The sequence below is a fragment of the Budorcas taxicolor genome, chromosome 1 (assembly GCF_023091745.1).
Source record: "Budorcas taxicolor isolate Tak-1 chromosome 1, Takin1.1, whole genome shotgun sequence".
NCBI lineage: Eukaryota > Metazoa > Chordata > Mammalia > Artiodactyla > Bovidae > Budorcas > Budorcas taxicolor.
The window spans coordinates 213,375,220-213,394,942 of record NC_068910.1 but is presented as its reverse complement, the minus strand read 5'-3'; the positions used below and the strand labels follow the sequence as shown (position 1 = coordinate 213,394,942).

General features: G+C 46.3%; 1 protein-coding gene across 1 annotated transcript in view; it reads left to right on the top strand.

The window, feature by feature from the left end:
- Positions 1–1,911, top strand: part of VPS26C (VPS26 endosomal protein sorting factor C) — a 33,952-nt gene extending 32,041 nt beyond the window's left edge. The window contains exon 8 of the mRNA XM_052656164.1: positions 43–1,911. Within this exon, the coding sequence (XP_052512124.1) occupies positions 43–125 (83 nt within the window). The 3' untranslated portion in view covers positions 126–1,911. The remainder of the gene's footprint in view (positions 1–42) is intronic.
- The last annotated feature ends 17,812 nt before the right edge of the window (positions 1,912–19,723 follow it).

Here is a 19,723-nt window from a genome sequence, read left to right as displayed (position 1 = left end):
GGTCGGTGAGCGTTGAGCCTGTCTGTCCTTTCTCTCCCCCAGAGTTTGAGGTGAACATCGTGGTGCTGCTTCACCCCGACCACCTCATCACCGAGAACTTCCCACTGAAGCTCTGCAGGATGTAGCCAGGAGCAAGGGAGTGCACTGCGAGGGCGGCCCTTGGAAATGCAGTCATTCCCCCGGCACCCACCCCAGGAGCTGAAGCTGGCAACACGGACCCGCTCTCTCGGTGGCTCTGTATCAGAAAAAGAGTCTGACCCTCCTTCCGCATTTCTTCGAGGCCCCTCTCATCAGAGCTTCCCTTGGAAATGTCAGGATTTCTTAACGGTCTTGGCCAGATGGCTTCCCAGAGAGCAGGTGGTCTTCTGCCTCCTGACCAGACCTGCTGTTCACGTTCAGAAAATAGTTAACAGAGGCTGAACTTTGCTGGAGAGCGAGGTCAGGGAGGAGGAAACTTCCGGACCGGGAGTGGTGGTGGCCGGGACTCCGCCCCGCCCCGCCCCGCCCCGCCCCCAGGCGGTCGCTCACGCGGGCGGCTCAGGATGTTGGCCACGCCCACCGAGGATGGCGCAGGGCCGGTCACCCGAAGTGGGTAATGGGTTTCCCTCTCTTCTCCTGCCATTTTTTCACGATAACATCAAACCTTTTAGAGAACCTGGGGAAGATGTGCCTTGCCTTCAGGGGAGCGAGGGTCTGGTGACCACGGCTGGCGCTGGAGTGTTTCTCTCAGGGCCTGCTGTGACGTGGCCTGCCGCCATCTTCCCAGAGTCCGTTCCAGTGCGCGGTTCTGTGAGGGGGTCAAGCCGCAGGTCCGCACCGCCTTGGGCTGGGTGCTGAGGGGCAGGACCCCCGGCGTGAAGACACCCCTCCATGCTGGGTGGGGCCCGGACTCCAAGAGCTTGCCGTCCTGCCTGGAGGACCTGTGGTGGGGGTGGGGTCCGGAGTTGGCCGGAAGCCATTGTCTCCCCTGCCTCCCGTGGGAATTTTCTCAGTTGTAAGGTGGGCCTGTGACGACACATTTCTTCCTTCAAACCCTACCACTGTTTCCGTGGGTCCGCGTGAGTTCACCTCAGAAGTGCACACTGCCTGGCCTTGCGCGGCAGCCCCCCGCCTGGCAGGCTCCGGCCGAGGGGGCCCCAGTGGTCCTTCCATTGTCCCAGGCCAGCTCTGGTGACGCCGATGCTGAGGGCAGACAGACTCAACTCAGGCTCTGCTCCACCCTCCGGCTTCACCAGCGCGACGGATACAACTTACTCACCGAGTCATGTAAAAAGGTGTTCCCAGAAAATACAATAGCTTATACATCTCCTCTTATGCGTAACCGACCTCAGCAGCGATCTGACGCTGCGTTTAAGCTAGACCAGCAGAAAACAAGGAGTCCGCGCTTCTGGGAAGTGTTGCATGTAGAGATTGTTTCTGATGGGGGAAGAAGCTAAATGAGAATTTGGAGCAAAGGTTGGGGACCTGTATTCCTATGTAATGTCTTAAGTAAACCGATGTTACAGACGTAAAAGTGATGTTACGATTATTCTCCCTCAGGGAATAATCACCTGAAGAGCTGCCAGCAGCCTGGCCTCCTTTAGCATTTTGTTCAACCTCGAAGGACACCGCCACCATCGATTGTTCCGGAAAACTCGGATGTTTGGGTGTCTTGGGCAGTGGTTCCACTACTGACCTGGCTGGAGTGGGGGTGTCCCGTGATCAGGCTTTTCCATTAGAACAGGAGGAAGGGGGGGTGAAGGGAAGAGGCCGTGAACCGTGAATCTTAAACAGTGCGCTTTTCTTGGAAAAGGCCAGTTAGGCTGGAGGACCTTCTGGCTCTTGGTGCTCCCGCAGAAATGGCAGCCTGGCTCCAGTTCTCAGCCGTGTCGTGCGTTCCACAGGAAAGGTGGAGCAGTTAATCAGAAATAAAACGTTAAAAAAAAAAGTTTCCTGTGGTTCCTTCTGAATGGCTTTAATTGTAGAAGATCTTTTTGGGTAGGTTCTGGTCTTTTTCTTCAATGGTTATTCTGTAAACAGTTGTAATTTTGGTGCGCTCAGGAGAGGCGGCGAGCTAGAGGTCTTCCTGCCCCTTCTCCGCTCATCTCCCTAGTACTGTGTTACTGTTCGTTGTCAAATAATACTCCATTTTGTAGATACACCACACTTTTATTCACTCATCAGTTAACACATTTGAGGTGTTTTCACTTTTTCATTATTAAAAATTCAGCGGTGAACGTTCATATACAAGCTTTGGTATGAACATACATTTTTATTTCCCTTAGATATATATCTAGAAGTTCAGGATCATATGATGGCTCTGTGTTTAATCTTTTGGGGAGCCACAAAAACGTTTTCCAAGCATCTGCACCATCTTACATACTCACCAGTGATGTGCAAGGTTCCAACTTCACATCCTCGTCACCACCTGTAATTGTCCACCTTTTTTATCAGTCATCCTGGGTGTGAAGTGGTATCCTGTAACTCTGATTTGCATTTTCCTAATAACTGATGATGTTGAACATCTGTGTCCATTGCTGTGTTGTGCTTAGTCGTTCAGTCGTTTCCAACTCTTTGTGGCCCCATGGACTGTAGCCTGCCAGGCTCCTCTCTTCATGGGATTCTCCAGGCAAGTATTTTGGAGTGGGTTGCCATGCCTTCCTCCAGGGGATCTTCCCAACACAGGGATTGAGCCCAGGTCTCTCCCACATTGCAGGTGGATTCTTTACCGCCTGAGCCACCAAGGAAGCCACCTCATCTTGGAGAAATATCTATGCTGATCTTGTTTTTTTAAATATTTATTTGGCTTCATCAGGTCTTAGTTGTGGTACACAGGGTCTTTGTTGCTGCACACAGGCTTCTCTAGTGTGGCACAAGGACTCCAGAGTGCACAGCCTCAGTAGATGCAGTTCTCGGGCTTAGTTATCCTGAGACATGGGATCTTAGTTCCTCAACCAGGAATACTTGCCATAAAGAAGGATGAAATACTGCCATTTGTAGCCACATGAATGGACATGGAGAATATTATGCTTAGTCAAATAAGGTAGAGAAAGATAAATACCTTATGATATCACTTATATGTGAAATCTAAAAAATAATACAAGTGAATGTATGTACAAAACGGGAACAGAATTCCTTGGCAGTCCAGTGGTTAGGACTCCACACTCATTGCAGGGTACCTGGGTTCAATCCCTGGTTGGGGAACTAAGATCCCACAGCCTGCAGGCTGCACAGCCTGGCCAAATGAAACAGACACACAAATATAGAAAATAAACGTGGTTACCAAATGGGAGGGGGGAAGGGAGCGACAAACGAGAGGTATGGGATTAACATGCTACTGTATGTAAAATTGATAAGCTACAAGGATATACCATATAGCATAGGGAATTACATACATTTTATTGTCATAACCTATGAAAAATGATCTGCAAAAATACTGAATTGTGGGAATTCCCTGGTGGTCCAGTGGTTTGGACTTGGTCCTTTCACTGCCAGGCCCCAGTTGGATCCCTGGTTGGGGAACTAAGATCCGACAAGCTGTGCAGCTCAGACACACACAAAAAAATAATCACTATGGTATACCCTTTAAACTAACACATTATTGTAAACCAACTCTATTTCAAAAAAATAAATATTTTGGGAGTTAGAATTCCAGGTTTAGAATTCCAAGTGATTAGAATTTAAGGCTTTCACTACAGTTGCCCAGGTTCAGTCTCTGGTTGGAGATCTGAGATCCTGAAAGCCACATGATTTGGCCAAAAAAAATTTTTTTTATGTATTCTAATGCAACGCTGATGAGACTGTAAGTTGGCATACATCTGGACATACATATACACACACAAATATATTTATGGTTCGGATCAAGGAAAAGATTGAAAACATGTATGAGAATTTTTTTAAAGGTAAAGTATGCTATGATAATTTTCAAATGTGACATTAAATCTTTGGTCTAGTCAAGGTTATGGTTTTTCCAGTAGTCATGTATGGATGTGAGAGTTGGACTCTGAAGAAGGCTGAGCACCGAAGAATTCATGCTTTTGAACTGTGGTGTTGGAGAAGACTCTTGAGAGTCCCTTGGACTGCAAGGAGATCCAACCAGTCCATTCTGAAGGAGATCAACCCTGGGATTTCTTTGGAAGGAACGATGCTAAAGCTGAAACTCCAGTACTTTGGCCACCTCATGCGAAGAGTTGACTCATTGGAAAAGACTCATGCTGGGAGGGCTTGGGGGCAGGAGGAGAAGGGGACGACCGAGGATGAGATGGCTGGATGGCATCACGGACTCGATGGACGTGAGTCTGAGTGAACTCCGGGAGTTGGTGATGGACAGGGAGGTCTGGCGTGCTGCGATTCATGGGGCCGCAAAGAGTCGGACACGACTGAGTGACTGAACTGAACTGAATGTACACAATTCATCCTGGGATTTATATAAACCTGAAAAAAGCCAACAAAACAGTAACAGCTTAGAGAATAATGTGGCATGTGTGAAGAAGAGATTGTGTGACTCGGGTAGGCTGTAGGACCTGGGGATGGAGGGTGGGGATGGGTCTGTGTGTCTGTGTGTGCACTCAGTCGTGTCTGACTCTTCGACTCTATGGGCTACTCTCTTGTAGCCTGCCAGGCTCCTCTGTCCATGGGAATTTCCGGAGTGGGTTGCCATTTCCTCCTCTAGGGCATCTTCCTGATCCAGGGATTGAACCCAGGTCTCTCGCATCTCTGGCATTGCAGGCAGGTTCTTTACCATTAGTGTTGCCTGGGAAGCCCCAGTCCCCAAGAATGGTTGTCAGCTATCAGGCCTGGGGCGGCACGCCTGAGTCCATGCCCACAGGTCCCACCCATACCAGGCAGTAGTATCTGTCCAGCTGAAGTCTCAGGTGAGCAGAGAGGAGTAGGGAAGGCTGCTGTTTCCCTTTACTTGAGTCTCAGGTCTGGCCTGTAGTTTGTGACAACAGCTAACACTTACCCAGCACTTAACTGCACCAGGCATTGTCCTAGTGCTTTATGTGAATTAACTTCTAATTCTTAAAAGCCTATAAAGAGAGCACTCTCATGTCCCCATCTTACAGACGAGGAAACTGAGGCAGTGAGAGGTCAGTGTAACGTCCCAAGGTCTAGCGGTGAGTGCTGGAGCTGGCACTGCCAGTCCCCAAATAGGCCCCTGACTGCAGCAAGGGAGGCAACCAGGCCATCTCAAAGAAATCCTTCCAGGCCGGATGTGAATGCGAATGATTTAGTCGTCCAAGTGGCCGACATCGGCAGGTTCGCTGGTCCTCTGCCTTGGCTGAGCGTTGGAAATGTCCAGGCTTTTAAAGCCTACAGCCTTGATTGGAGTGATTCCTCTAAATGCTGAGAAAAGAGCCCAGACCGGCAGCTGGGGCTTCTCATAGAAGCCAGAGGACCACCACCTGTGCGGGGGCAGGTGCTCAGCAAATGCCGGTTGAATAAGGGCCCGCAGGGGAGCCAATGAGATCACCAACCTGTGGGTACTGCCGCTGAATCAGCCACTGTTTTGAAAAACAGATGAGCTTAAAACCTAAATTAGCTCAACCACATTTAGTTAGTGACTGCATATATAATCCCCAGGCCTGCCTCTGGAGCACGTAGAAACATAAATCAGATCATCCCTCATCTGTGAAATTTGGACAATAACTCCCATCTTGAAGGATTCAAACAGCTGGCACAGGGCTGGTCCACAGAAAGTGCTGGGTGAATGGTGGACATTTTCATTCCCGCAGGGAAGAGGCGAGACCAACAGCCACTTTATCAACAGATATCTGCTGCTCACTTACTGTGGGGCCCTGGGGTCAAGCAGATGGTCTCCGTTTTCACTGGCCTCTCACTGTAGGGTAAGACAGACTAGAAAACAGAGGGTCATAGAAAGTCAGAATTTATACTTGTAATACCCTAAAAATAAATTTTCATTTTTCCCTGTTGGTCACTACATCTATACTAAGAGGCCATGTCCTTTTCTCTTTACTGCCATTGAGAAAAATGTAGGGACTGCCCTGGTGGTCCAGTGGTTACGACGTCACCTGCCAATGCAGGGGGATGCAGGTTCGATCCCAGGTCGGGGAGCTAAGATCACACAAGCCTCCCGAGACAAAGAACCAAAATATAAAATAGAAGGAGTATTACAACAAATTCAAGAAAGGTTTTTTAAAAAAAAATGCTCCATATCAAAAAATCTTTAAAAAAAAGAAAAATGTAAAAAAGGCATAAAATACAATTCTGCCACATGTTGTTGCATAAGAGGCGTAGTGATTTCACTCTATGATACTCTGGGTCTTCAGATGAACTATTAACTGCTCCACCTAGCTTTAAGAGGGAAATTCTTAGAGCAGAACACTTGTCAGATGCTGGTAGATAGAATCAGTTTAAGACCAGGAAACGGATTCCAAGATGAGTAAGAAAAAAATGGCATTTAAAAATGCCATTATTTTCAGGAACTCCCTGGTGGTCCAGTGGACAGGACTCCAGACTTCCAATGCAGGGGGCATGGGTTGCAGCCTGGGCCGAGGAACTAAGATCCTGTAAACTGCGAAGGGCATCTCAGAGTAAAATAAATTGTTTTACAGTTACTTTACACAGTAGGCTTCCTGTAGCTCAAAGGTAAAGAATCTGCCTGCAATGCAGGAGACCTGGGTCCAATCCATGGAGTGGGAAGATCCTCTGGAGACGGGAATGGCAATCCACTCCAGCATTCTTGCCTGGAGAATCCCATGGACAGAGGAGCCTGGCGGGCTACAGTTGGTGGGGTAACGACTGAGTGACTAACACCTCACTTTACTGACATACTAGGGGATATTTTCTGGGAAGGCCTTTACCTTGGAAAATAATCTGAAGGCATCACCCAGTTTTCTACAATCAGGGACATTTTGGTGCAACTTCCGCATAAAAAAGTGAGTAAAGCAAAATATCTGTCCCGTTTCTCCACCCCAACAGTGGAGACTGGTTCAGGTTTCTATTCTGCTTCCAGAGAGGCACTTAAGACCCAAGTCAGGGCCCTGCTTCTGCTGCACGGCCTTTCCCTGCCTCCAGCACAGGGGCCCGACATTCCTTTTAATAACTAGTACTTTTTACATCTTTACTCATGACCAATATTTACATGATTTGCGATAGTTTAAAACTGCTTGAATATATCTAAAGATCTCCTATAGTAAGTACCTGATAAGAAATGTATACATAGCATAAGCCACCTACACACATAATTTTTCAAAGTCAACATAATGTTCAACTGTAATATATACAAGAAAGAAAAGTGTGTTTCAGTAAGTAGATGCTTAGACGCAGATGAACTGGGAGACAGCACGGCAGAATACTGAAGTACGCAGTGCCTGTACGCACAGGCAGGGTGACTATGAAAGCCAAAGGCGCTCAGTCGTGTCTGACTCTTTGCCACCCCATGGTCTATACCGTCCATGGAGTCTTCCAGGCCAGAATCCTGGAGTGGGTAGCCTTTCCCTTCTCCAGGGGATCTTCCCAACCCAGGAATTGAACCGGGATCTCCTGCACTGCAGGCTGATTCTTTACCAACTGAGTCACCAGGGAAGCCCAAGAACACTGGAGTGGGTAACCCATCCCTTCTCCAGGGCATCTTCCCAACCCAGGAATCGAATCAGGGTCTCCTGCACTGCAGGCAATTCTTTACCAGCTGAACCAGCAGGGAAGATGACCATGAAGACAACAACTATTAATAATAAACACAGCTGATTCAAGTGTGCTGTGATGATAGATGACATCACTTTCCAAATCGGTGAACAACTCGTGGTAAAGTTCAGGGAAAAAAGTAGATTCAAACCTCAGGAATTCCCAGGTGACCCAGTGGTTAGAATTCTGGACTTTCACTGCTGTGCCCCTGATTCAATCCCTGGTTGGGGAACTGAGATTCCACAAACCATGCAGCATGGCCAAAAAAACCCCAACACCCAAATCCCCTCAAGCCTCTTTTTGCATGGTAACACATTGCTGGAAAATTCAACTACACTAAAATGCAAAAGATATTTGATATTTACATAAAATGAGGTAAGAGTCTCCATCTGTACCATCCAGTTCATAAGCCACCGGCCGCACATGGCTACTGAGCATTTAGTGTGGCTGCCCTGCATGTCGTAGACACCATTTAGAATTTTCTTAAGATGAGGATATTTTCTATATTTCAGTAGGACATATATGATGTTTACATCGGTAGAAATATTACTTTGGATCTGCTAGGTTAAGTGAAATGTATACCCAAAATTAATTTTACTTGTTTCTTCTTATGTTTTTTGTGTAGCTGCTAGGGAACTTGAAATGCGATGTATGACTTGCATTCTTAGACAGCAGGACTGATGTGCATAGACTGAGCTCGGTGGGACTTTGAAAAGTCTGGGCAACGGACCAGTTCTTGATCTGTGGGATTCAATTTCAGTTCAGTCGCTCAGTCGTGCCCAACTCTGCAACCCCATGAACTGCAGCACGCCAGGCCTCCCTGTCCATCACCAATTCCCGGAGTTCAGCGAAACCCATGTCCATCGACTTGATGATGCCATCCAGCCGTCTCATCCTCTGTCGTCCCCTTCTCCTCCTGCCCTCAATCTTTCCCAGCATCAGGGTCTTTTCAAAAGAGTCAGCTCTTTGCATCAGGTGGCCAAAGTGTTGGAGTTTCAGCTTCAGCATCAGTCCTTCCAATGAATATTCAGGACTGATTTCCTTTAGGATGGACTGGTTGGATCTCCTTGCAGTCCAAGGGACTCTCAAGAGTCTTCTCCAACACCACAGTTCAAAAGCATCAATTCTTTGGTGCTCAGCTTTCTTTATAGTCCAACTCTCACATCCATACATGACTACTGGAAAAACCATAAGCCTTGACTAGGCAGACCTTTGTTGACAAAGTAATGTCTCTGCTTTTGAATATACTATCTAGGTTGGTCATAACTTTCCTTCCAAGGAGTAAGTGTCTTTTAATTTCATGGCTGCAGTCACCATCTGCAGTGATTTTGGAACCCCAAAAAATAAAGTCAGCCACTGTTGCCACTGTTTCCCCATCTATTTCCCATGAAGTGATGGGACCGGATGCCATGATCTTCGTTTTCTGAATGTTGAGCTTTAAGCCAACTTTTTCAGTCTCCACTTTCACTTTCATCAACAGGCTCTTTATCGTCTTCACTTTCTGCCAAAAGGGTGGTATCATCTGCATGTCTGAGGTTATTGATATTTCTCCCAGCAATCTTGATTCCAGCCTGTGCTTCTTCCAGCCCAGCGTTCCTCATGATGTACTCTGCACAGAAGTTAAATAAGCAGGGTGACAATATACAGCCTTGACGTACTCTTTTTCCTATTTGGAACCAGTCTGTTGTTCCATGTCCAGTTCTAACTGTTGCTTCCTGACCTGCATACAGGTTTCTCAAGAGGCAGGTTATTTGGTCTGGTATTCCCATCTCTTGAATTTTCCACAGTTTATTGTGATCCACACAGTCAAAGGCTTTGGCATAGTCAAGAAAGCAGAAATAGATGTTTTTCTGGAACTCTCTTGCTTTTTCCATGATCCAGCAGATGTTGGCAATTTGATCTCTGGTTCCTCTGCCTTTTCTAAAACCAGCTTGAACATCAGGAAGTTCACGGTTCACATATTGCTGAAGCCTGGCTTGGAGAATTTTGAGCATACTTTACTAGCATGTGAGATGAGTGCAACTGTGCGGTAGTTTGAGCATTCTTTGGCATTGCCTTTCTTTGGGATTGGAATAAAAACTGACCTTTTCCAGTCCTGTGGCCACTCCTGAGTTTTCCAAATTTGCTGGCATATTGAGTGCAGCACTTTCACAGCATCATCTTTCAGGATTTGAAACAGCTCAATTGGAATTCCATCACCTCCACTAGCTTTGTTCGTAGTGATGCTTTCTAAGGCCCACTTGACTTCACTTTCCAAGATGTCTGGCTCTAGACTAGTGATCACATCATCATGATTATCTGGGTTGTGAAGATCTTTTTTGTACAGTTCTTCCGTGTATTCTTGCCACCTCTTAATATCTTCTGCTTCTGTTAAGTCCAGACCATTTCTGTCCTTTATCGAGCCCATCAACCATAAACATCCTCACAGATCTCCAACACATCCACCTTGGGGCGGGGGGCGGGGGTTTGGGGGAGGTGCAGGCCACCACCCTGCCCTACAAGGGGAAGACCCCAGGGCCCACCCTCCTCCCACCTCTCAGTGGCCCACCCCATGCTTCAGCAGCCCTCAGCTCCCTGGGAACCCCTCACACCTCAATTTTGCCCCTGGATTCATCTTTGATGATGTTTCAAATCTCCCTCTGGCAGCACAGACTCAAGTCACTTAGTATATGGTTTAAAAGTGGAGCCATAAAATAAATATCAATAGATTTTGTTGTTGTTCAGTCGCTTAGTCATGTCTGATTCTTTGCCACCCCATGGGCTGCAGCATGCCAGGCTTCCCTGTCCTTCATCATCTCCCAGAATAGATTCAAAAGGATTAAATAGATTGAAATCAAATAGATTTAAAAGGATTCAAATCATACAAAGAATGTTCTCAGATCACAACTGAATTATATTAGATCACAGTAGTTCAATATAATTGAGTTGTATCACAGTAAGATATTTAGAAAAGCTCTAAATATTATAGATTAAATATACTTTTAAATAATCCATGGATCAAAGAAGATATAAGGAAATTTAGAACAAATTTTGAACTGAATAAAAAAGGAAAACACAACACATCAAAACTTGTAAGATACAGCTACTGCATGCTTTAGAGGGAAATTTATCATTTAATTGCATATAAGAGAAAAGACAATATGTTTATTTACTTTTAAATTTTTACTTATTTTTAAAATTTATTTTAATTGGAGGCTAATTACTTTACAACATTGTGGTGGTTTTTGCCATACATTGACATGAATCCGCCAAGGGTGTACATGTGTTCCCCATCCTGAACCCCCTCCCACCTCCCCTCCCCGCTATTCCATCCCTCAGGGTCATCCCAGTGCAACAGCCCTGAGCACCCTGTCTCATGCACTGAACCTGGACTGGTGATCTATTTCACATATGATAATATACATGCTTCAATGCTATTAAGAGAAAAGACAATAAGTTTAAAACCAATGATCTAAGAAGTTAGAAAAGGAAGAGCAATAAACAATAGAAAAATTTAACAAAGCCAAAAACTGGTTCCCTGAGTAAAACTGATAAACTAGCAAAACTAATGAAGGGGGAAAAAAAAGAAAATGCAAATAACCAATAGCAGAAATGAAGAAATATCTACTGGTCCTTTACATATTAAAAGGATAATAAGGAAATATTTAAACAACTTTACTCCAACGAATGTGACAATTCATATTAATGAAAAATTCCTTGAAAGACACAAATTACCATAACTGACTCAAAAAGAAATGGAAAATGGGAGTGGCCCTATATATTTTAATCTTTATATAAAGCTTTTCCAGAGAAAAATCCAAATTATCAAACATTCAACGAAGAAATAATACCAGTATCATATAAGCTCTTTCAGAAGAGAGAACATTTTGCAGTTCATTTTATGAGGTCAACAAAACCCTAATTCCACATCCTGGCAAAGACATTCCAACAACGGAATTTACAGACTGAGATCCCTCGTGAACACAGATGCAAAAGTCTTCAATAGAATTTTATCAAATCTAATCCAGCTATACATCTTGAACAAGTAGGGTTTACTTGAGGTTCAACACTGGAAAGTCAATGTGATTTACCACATCAACAGAATAAAAGAGAAACATCATATGATCAGTGAAAAAACTGACACAATTCAGCATCTATTAATGACAAAGAAACAAAACCACCACCAACAACCCTCTCAACAAACTACGAATATGAAGGAAACTTTCTTAATTGGATAAAGGGCATCCAATGGAAAACCTACAGCTAACATCATACTATTGATGAAAGACTAAATTCTCCTCCCCTAAAACTGAAACAAGGGGACAATGTCTTGTACCAGAAGTCCTAGGTAGTGCATCAAGGAAAGAAAAAAAGAGGTATAAGATAGGAAGGGAAAAAGTAAAATTGTCTCCATTTGCAGACATGGTTGTCTACATAGAAGATTCTAAGGAATAAGAAATACTACTAGAATTAATAACATTTATCAAGGTTGTAGGAGATAAGGTCAATATTGAAAAATTATATTTGTGTGCCAGCAAAAATTTGTTTTTTAACAACATGACATTTAAAAACAGCATTTCCAGCAGTATCAAAATATACAGAATTCTTAGGAATACCTTTCATGAACGATATGAAATGCTAGACTGAAATTATAAAACATTGATAAGGAAAATTTTACATGATTTAAATTAATGGAGAAACATATCATGTTTAGAAAATGGGAAGAATCAGTATGGTTCAGGTGTCTATTCTTTCAAAATTGATCCATAGATGCAGTGCAATTCTAACCCCCCTGGCAGGACTTTTGTAGTAAAGGACAGTCTGCTTCTAAATTGTATTTAGCAATGCAAAAAAACCTAGAATAGCCAAAGTTATCTTGAAAGAGGAAAAACGCTGATGCTGGATTGTGTTTATTTGCAAGGAATGCCACAGCAAAATACCACATACTGGCTGACTTAAATAAGAAATGGATTCTCTCACAGCTCCTGGATCAAGGTGTCTGTAGGTTTGGTTTCTCCTCTCCAGGAGGCCTCTCTCCTAGGCTTCAAACAGCCACCTTCTCACTGTGGCTTACAGGATCTTCTGTCTGTGCGTGTACATCTCCGGTGGCTCCTCCTTTTCTTACACGGACACCATCCTATCGGATTAGGGTTCTGCCCTTAGGGTCTCTTTTAACCTTGTGCTGTGCTTAGTTGCTCAGTCATGTCCGACTCTTTGCGACCCCATGGACTGTAGTCAGCCAGGCTCCTCTGTCCATGGGATTCTTCAGGCAAGAATATTGGAGGGGGTTGCCCTGCCCTCCTCCAGGAGATCTTCCAAATACAGTCACACAGCGGGTTACGGCTTCAGAACTCGGGGGGATTCAGTCTATAAGGTGGATCTCAGCCCTGAAAAGTCAGATTTGGCTGGTCCGGGAACCATGGTCAGAGGAGGCTTCAGTGATTGCAGGGATTCCGGTGAGAAGAGTATGGGCAAGAACCATGGCTGATAACAAGGTCTGGGCCGGTGTGTAAACTGGTCGACCACAAATTCTCCTGGGCCTCCCAGACTCCAGCTGAGGGAGCAGAGCGACCTAACACCCAGAAGGACTCAGGGAGCAGGTCTGTGACAGGAAAGCATTCTAGTTCAGACACTCCCGTGCTGTGCAGGGTGCTGGGATCAGCTGTGTCATGAGCCTCGCAGCCCAGAACAAGGTGCGCTGAACAGACGCCATTAGCCATCTGCTCTTCCCATGAAACCCCAGTGAGGTTCAGGCAGTGGGGAAGCATGGCTGAAAAAGAGGAGGGCGCCAGGGCCTTCCCTGGTGGCTCAGTGGTAAAGAACCTGCCTTCCAATGCAGGACACACAGGTTTAATCCCTGGTCCGGGAAGATCCCACATGCTGTGCAGCAGCTAAGCCCCGTGAGCCACAACTACTGGAGCCTCTGCATCCTAGAGCCCGTGGTCTGCAACTAGGGAAGCCACCACGATGCGGAGCCCGAGCACCGCAACTAGGGAGAGTAGCCTGCACTCAGTGCAACTAGAAAAAAGCCGAGCAGCAACGAAGACCCGGCACAGCAGAAAGAAATAAGTAATTTTTTTTAAGAGGTGGGAAACTCAGGAACCTCAAACAGGGGCTCTGTATCAAGCTGGAGGGGTGGGGTGGCAAGGGAGATGGGAGGGAGGTTCAGAAGGGAGGGGATATATGTCTACCTGTGGCCGATTCACGTTGAGGTTTGACAGAAAACAGCAAAATTCTGTAAAGCAATTATCCTTCATATAAAATAAATTTTAAAAAAAGAGGAGGGAGCCGTCCTGGATTTTTGAGCCCCTGTGGCTGGATGTTGGTGGGTTTGTTCACTTGCCGTCCCTGTGTTTCCACACCGCCGTTGTTTGTGGGGTGCGTCCCCGCTCTCCAGGACCACACCCCAGGTCAGAGGGTTTGACAGCCAGAACCTCGGAGCATCCCTACATCGCTTCTAACAGACACATAAAGTTTTAAAAATAAACCAGTCGGTTTCTCCTCTGGTTGCTTCCTCAGGATTAAAAAGACTATTTTTAGGATCGGTGTGTGGTGACAGCTGGTAAAAGGCAAGGAAGGAAGTTCCGGAGTTCGCATCTTCATCTGCGCTCTGGGCTCAGCTCACCCGTCTTGTCCCCTTTATGTTTTTGGTCAGCAGGGACAGCGGTCTGCAGGCCCCTTGCCCGTCGCCCGGTCCCAGCAGAAAGTGGCTCTGCCAGCTCCCATCCTGGCGGCCCAGGGGAGGGAGGCAGGGAGAGAGACAGCGAAAAGACAGGGAACAGGGCCCCACGGAGCCCCAGTGCTGGCACCCCCAGCCCTGGGCACCCCCCAGCCTCCCCCAGAGGCGGAAGGCCACATCTGTGCTCTCTGGGCTCCGCTTTCCCAGGCGGGGTCCCCAGGCTGGCAGAGTCCGGCCGGCGCTTGGAGCCTAGTTGCGGATTCCTTTCTGCACAGTCACTCTCCTTCCCTCTCTCCCGGCCCCGAGGCCCGATTCCACCCGCTGTCAAGGGAGCGCACGCGGGCCAGGCACCCTAATGACCCGCCTCGGGGGCGGTCACGCCGCCCTGACACGCAGAAACTTCTCGAAACAGAAAGAGCCAGCCTCTCCTGCAGTGTGGCTCGGGGTGGGTGGTCAGAGCGTTAGGATTATAAGAGAGCGTGGCATCAGAACTTAAATCTAAAATCATGTGACCACTCAAGGGGAAAAAGAAATCACAGAAATATATAGAAATGACTCTTTTGCCTTTTGAAGTGAAAACGTAAACTCAGCTCATTCATTTATTTGTTGTGTTTCTAGGATAACGTTTCACCATTTTGTAGGCAGATGCCCCTGTAGGTACTGCAGGGAATATAAAGGTTAACTAAGGTGTCCGCAGGATTTCTCAGATTTCTCAAGGCGAGGTTAAGCTGAATTCTTTTTTTGCGCCTTGCCCTGTCAAAATACAAAATTTCCCCAGTATACCAGCAGGTTCCACGGGCTCTCTGTCAGAGCCGCTCTGACACGTCACTGAGTCACGAGGCGCTTCCTGGATCCGTTCCTTCCACAAACCTCGGCCCACACAGCCGTGTAAGGGCAACAGACGCGCGCAGAGGTGCGAGGGCGGCGACCGAGACGCGCCTTCCGGAAGCGCCAGCAAGCTCAGATGGAGCGTCAGACACCCTGTTTCCTCAGGGTCCTCCAGGACTTTCGGATCGCGTCAGAACTGAAGAACAGGCAAAGGACTTACTCCCTCACACCAGAAGAATGTAAAACTGGACACACACGAAGCAACTGCTCTCGGAATCCGTATAGAAACCGGCGCAGGACTGTGGACCCTGAGGCGAGGCTAGACTCACCACGGCTTTGGCCTGACAGCAGCTTGGCCCTCGCTGGGGGCCAGCAAGGGAGACTGCGGTTCAGGCCGCTGAGGTGGCTGGAACCGCGCGCCCGCACGGAGAGGGGGCTCCGGAAGTCGACACGCAGGTTCCGGCTTAGCCCAACGCTAAGCTGTGCGTGTGCGGGACAAGACTGCATGAGGCCTGACAGAGAACCGCTCCCGAGGGGCTGGGCGACGTGGAGATTTTGGGGACTCATAGAGGGCTGGGGCTCTGACCAGCCAGAGCGGAGAGAACTGGCCTAGCACCCCGGTCCTTCAGCAGACACTCGAGAAAAGGCAGCCCTCTTAGGGGGACTCCTCCAGCTCCAGGGCAAGGCCATCCAAACGTTCCCTGACAAAGCCTACTTTGGAAGGCTCAGTTCTACCAGCAAAGTAACTGCCTTTCAGCATAAAACTTCACACTGTTTAAGGGAAGACACTGAAATACAGACTCTCGACACTGGAGCAAATGCAATGTACTGTAGAGTTTATAATTTACAGGGTTTAAAGTGTACAGCAACCATGACACCAAGGCCAGAAGGGGAAATGGAAGAATACGGCTGTAAGGTTCTCCTAAGAAAACTGGCACAATATTATTGGAAGGAAGTTTAAAATGTATATTATAAATCATAAATTAACACTAAAATAAAAAAATTAATATATAATTACTCAAAAATATGGCAAAAAGAAATGGGAATGAAAAGATACTACAAATAGGAAACAAATTGCAAGATGGTGGATTTAAACCCCACAATTACACCAAATGTAAGTGTCCAGACACCCTAATTAAAAGGCATAAATTGTCAGGTTGGCTAGAAATGTAATACCTAACTATATGCTGCTTCAAAAGTACCTAGTATAAAGACAACTAGGTTAAAAGTAAAGAAATGGGGAAAGATATCCTGTTCCAAAACTAACCAAAAGAAAACTGGAGTAGCTATGCTAATATCAAAGAACTACTCAGACCAAAGAATATTACTGGAAATAAAAAATGGCCACTTCATAATGATAGTTCAGTTCAGTCACTCGGTCATGTCCAACTCTTTGAGACCCTATGGACTGCAGCACACCAGGCTTCCCTGTCCTTCACTATCTCCCAGAGTTTGCTCAAACTCAAGTCCATCGAGTTAGTGATGCCATCCAACCATCTTATCCTCTGTTGTCCCCTTCTCCTCCTGCCCTCAATCTTTCCCAGCATCAGGGTCTTTTCCAATGAGTCCGTTCTTCACATTGGGTGGTCAAAGTATTGGAGTTTCAGCTTCAGCATCAGTCCTTTCAATGAATATTCAGGACTGATTTCCTTTAGGAATGACTGGTTGGATCTCCTTGCAGTCCAAGGGACTTTCAAGAGTCTTATCCAACACCACAGTTCAAAAGCATCAATTCCTCAGCACTCAGCTTTCTTTATAGTCCAACTCTCACATCCATACATGACTACTGGAAAAACCATAGCTTTGACTATACGGACCTTTTCAGTAAAGCAATGTCTCTTCTTTTTAATATGCTGTCTGGGTTAGTCATAGCTTTTCTTCCAAGGAGGAAGCATCTTTTAATTTCATGGCTGCAGTCACCATCATATCAGTTAGTTATCAGTCATAATGTACGGAGTATACAATTCATCAAGAGGTTATATACTAAATAATTAGGTACCTAATAACACAGCTTCAAAACACACAAAGTAAAATCTGTTAGAACTTCAAGAAGAGAGAAATCCACAATTATAGGCAGAGGTCTCACACACTAATTGGGAGAACAAATTGAAAGAAAATCAAAGTATATAGGAGGCTTGATCAATGTATTGACTAATTTCACTGGTTGATTGACATTTATAGGGCACTTGATCTACCAACGAACAGCAGAATACACATTCTTTCTAAGTGTGAGTGGAATGTTTGCCAAGTTTTGGCCCCATGTTGTGGGCCATAAACCAACTGAATAATTTTAAAAGGATTCAAATCATACAAAGTATGCTTTCCGACTCATGGAAATAAAAAAAATAATAAATTGGAAATAACAAAAAGATATGTGAAAAACCCCAAATATATGGAAACTAAATAACACACTTTAAAAATAACCCAGTGGATCAAAGAGAAAATCAGAATTAAAATGTATTTTGAACTGATTCAAAATGAAAACAACAATCCAGGTTCAGATGTGTTTTAATGATAAATTCTACCAAACATTTTTGAAAGACATAGTACCAATGCTACACCAACTCCTTCAGAAAATCAAAAAGGAGGAATACTTCTAAAATCATTATATGAGGCCACAAATCACCCTGTTACGAAAACCAGAGGGAAGACATAAGAAGAAAAGATTAATCAGACTAATATTCCTCATAGACATAGATGCAAAAATTCTAAAACAAATTAGAAAATCGAACTTAAGAATATGAAAAGGGATGCAAAATGGGCTTTATCCTAACAAAGTAAGTTTGCCTTAATATTTGAAAGACAATCACTGTAATTTACCATATTAGCAGACTGAAAAAAGAAAACCAAAATCAACCTGACACAGAAAAGGCATCTGAGAACTCCAACATTAATTTCTGCTTAAAAAAAAAAAAACTCTCAACAAATTAGGAATAGATAAGAACTTGCTCAACTTGATAAAGGGCATCAATGAAAAAGCCACACTAACATTATTCAAGAAATCAACCCTGAATATTCACTGGAAGGACTGATGCTTTAGCTAAAGCTCCAATACTTTGCCTACCTGATGTGAAGATGCTGACTCATTGAAAAAGACCCTGATGCTGGGAAAGACTGAAGGCTGGAGGAAAAGGGGACAACAGGATGAGATGGCTGGATGGCATCACCGATTCGATGGACATGAGTTTGAGTAAGCTCTGGGAGTTGGTGATAGACAGGGAAGCCTGGCGTCCTACAGTCCATGGGGTCACAGAGTCGGACACAACTTGCAGACTGAAGAGCAACATTATCCCTGGCTCCATGGTAATGAATCTGCCTGCCAATCCAGGAGACACAGGTTCGGTCCCTGGGTCGGGAAGATCCCCTGGAAAAGGAAATGGCAACCCACTCCAGTACTCTTGCCTAGAGAATCCCATGGACAGAGGAGCCTGGTGGGCTACAGTCCATGAGGACATAACTTAGTGACTAAACAACCACCACAACATTCTCCTTAGTGGTGAAGTACTGAGTGCTTTCAGAATATGTAGCTGAAGTTTCTGTTGCCACCTGGGGGCCTGAATTCTGGCTGCAGGGGAAGCGGCCAGCAGATGAAAGGCTGGAGCAGTAAGTCAGCTGGGCAGGGGCTGATCCTGACTCTGACATCTTCCAGCTACGTGGCCTTGGGGAAGTTGAGTAAACTGTTTGGACTTGTTTCCTCATCTATAAAATGGGAGTTGAGAGTTAGCACTACTTTGCAGGGGGCCTGGAGAAACCAAGTGCTGTGATATCTGTGATCACTCAGAGCAGTAGCCAGAAGACTCTACCACACTCGAGAAATGGTCGTTCATAAAAAGCACTGGGTGACACTGGCCAGGCAGTGTCTGGTGCCAGGTGCCAGGCACCTCTGGGGGAGGTGCAGAAGGTTGGAGGCACCCGATTCAGAGACCACCGTGGCTGGTTTGCGGGGGTGGCTCTGATACTGAGTGGGCATGTTTTTTTAAAGTGTTTATTGAGCAGCTACTATGTGCAAGCACCCTCATTTAATCCTCATAGGAACATGGAAGCTAAAGCTCCGAGGATAATCAGCTAGCCACACAACTGAAGGGAAGCAGACAGTGGGGTGGGAAGAAGAGGGATCTGGGGGTCAGCCGGTGGTGGGGGCCCTGGGAGGGGGCTGGTGGGGGCGACCCAGGTCCCGCTGCAGGAGGTGAGGCGAGAACAAGGCTGAGGGCGGCAGTGGGGGAGCACGTGGGCCCGGATGTGGGGGCCTGGAGCCCTGCAAGGCAGATCCACTGAGTGTAGGTCTGTGGGGCTGGACTGGGTCCAGAATTTCCAGTGACTGCATGGGGTGGGAGTGGGCCCCGGGGGGGTCAAGGGTGGAAGCAAAGTTTTGGCGAGTAGGCTACTGGATGCGGCTATAATTGTATCAGAAGTGCCCCCTGCCTGGGCTGAGGCCCATTCTCTGCGACTCTTAAAAGTCCACAGGTACAACTGCCACTTAACGAGGGATGTCACCCACAGGCTAAAAACGCTCCCCACGGTGTGGTCTCAGGCCCCCACCTCGGGCATCTCTCCCCTCTCCTTAGACAGCAGCAGGTCCCTCCCAGCGGGCTTGGCCTGTGACTTCCGTCA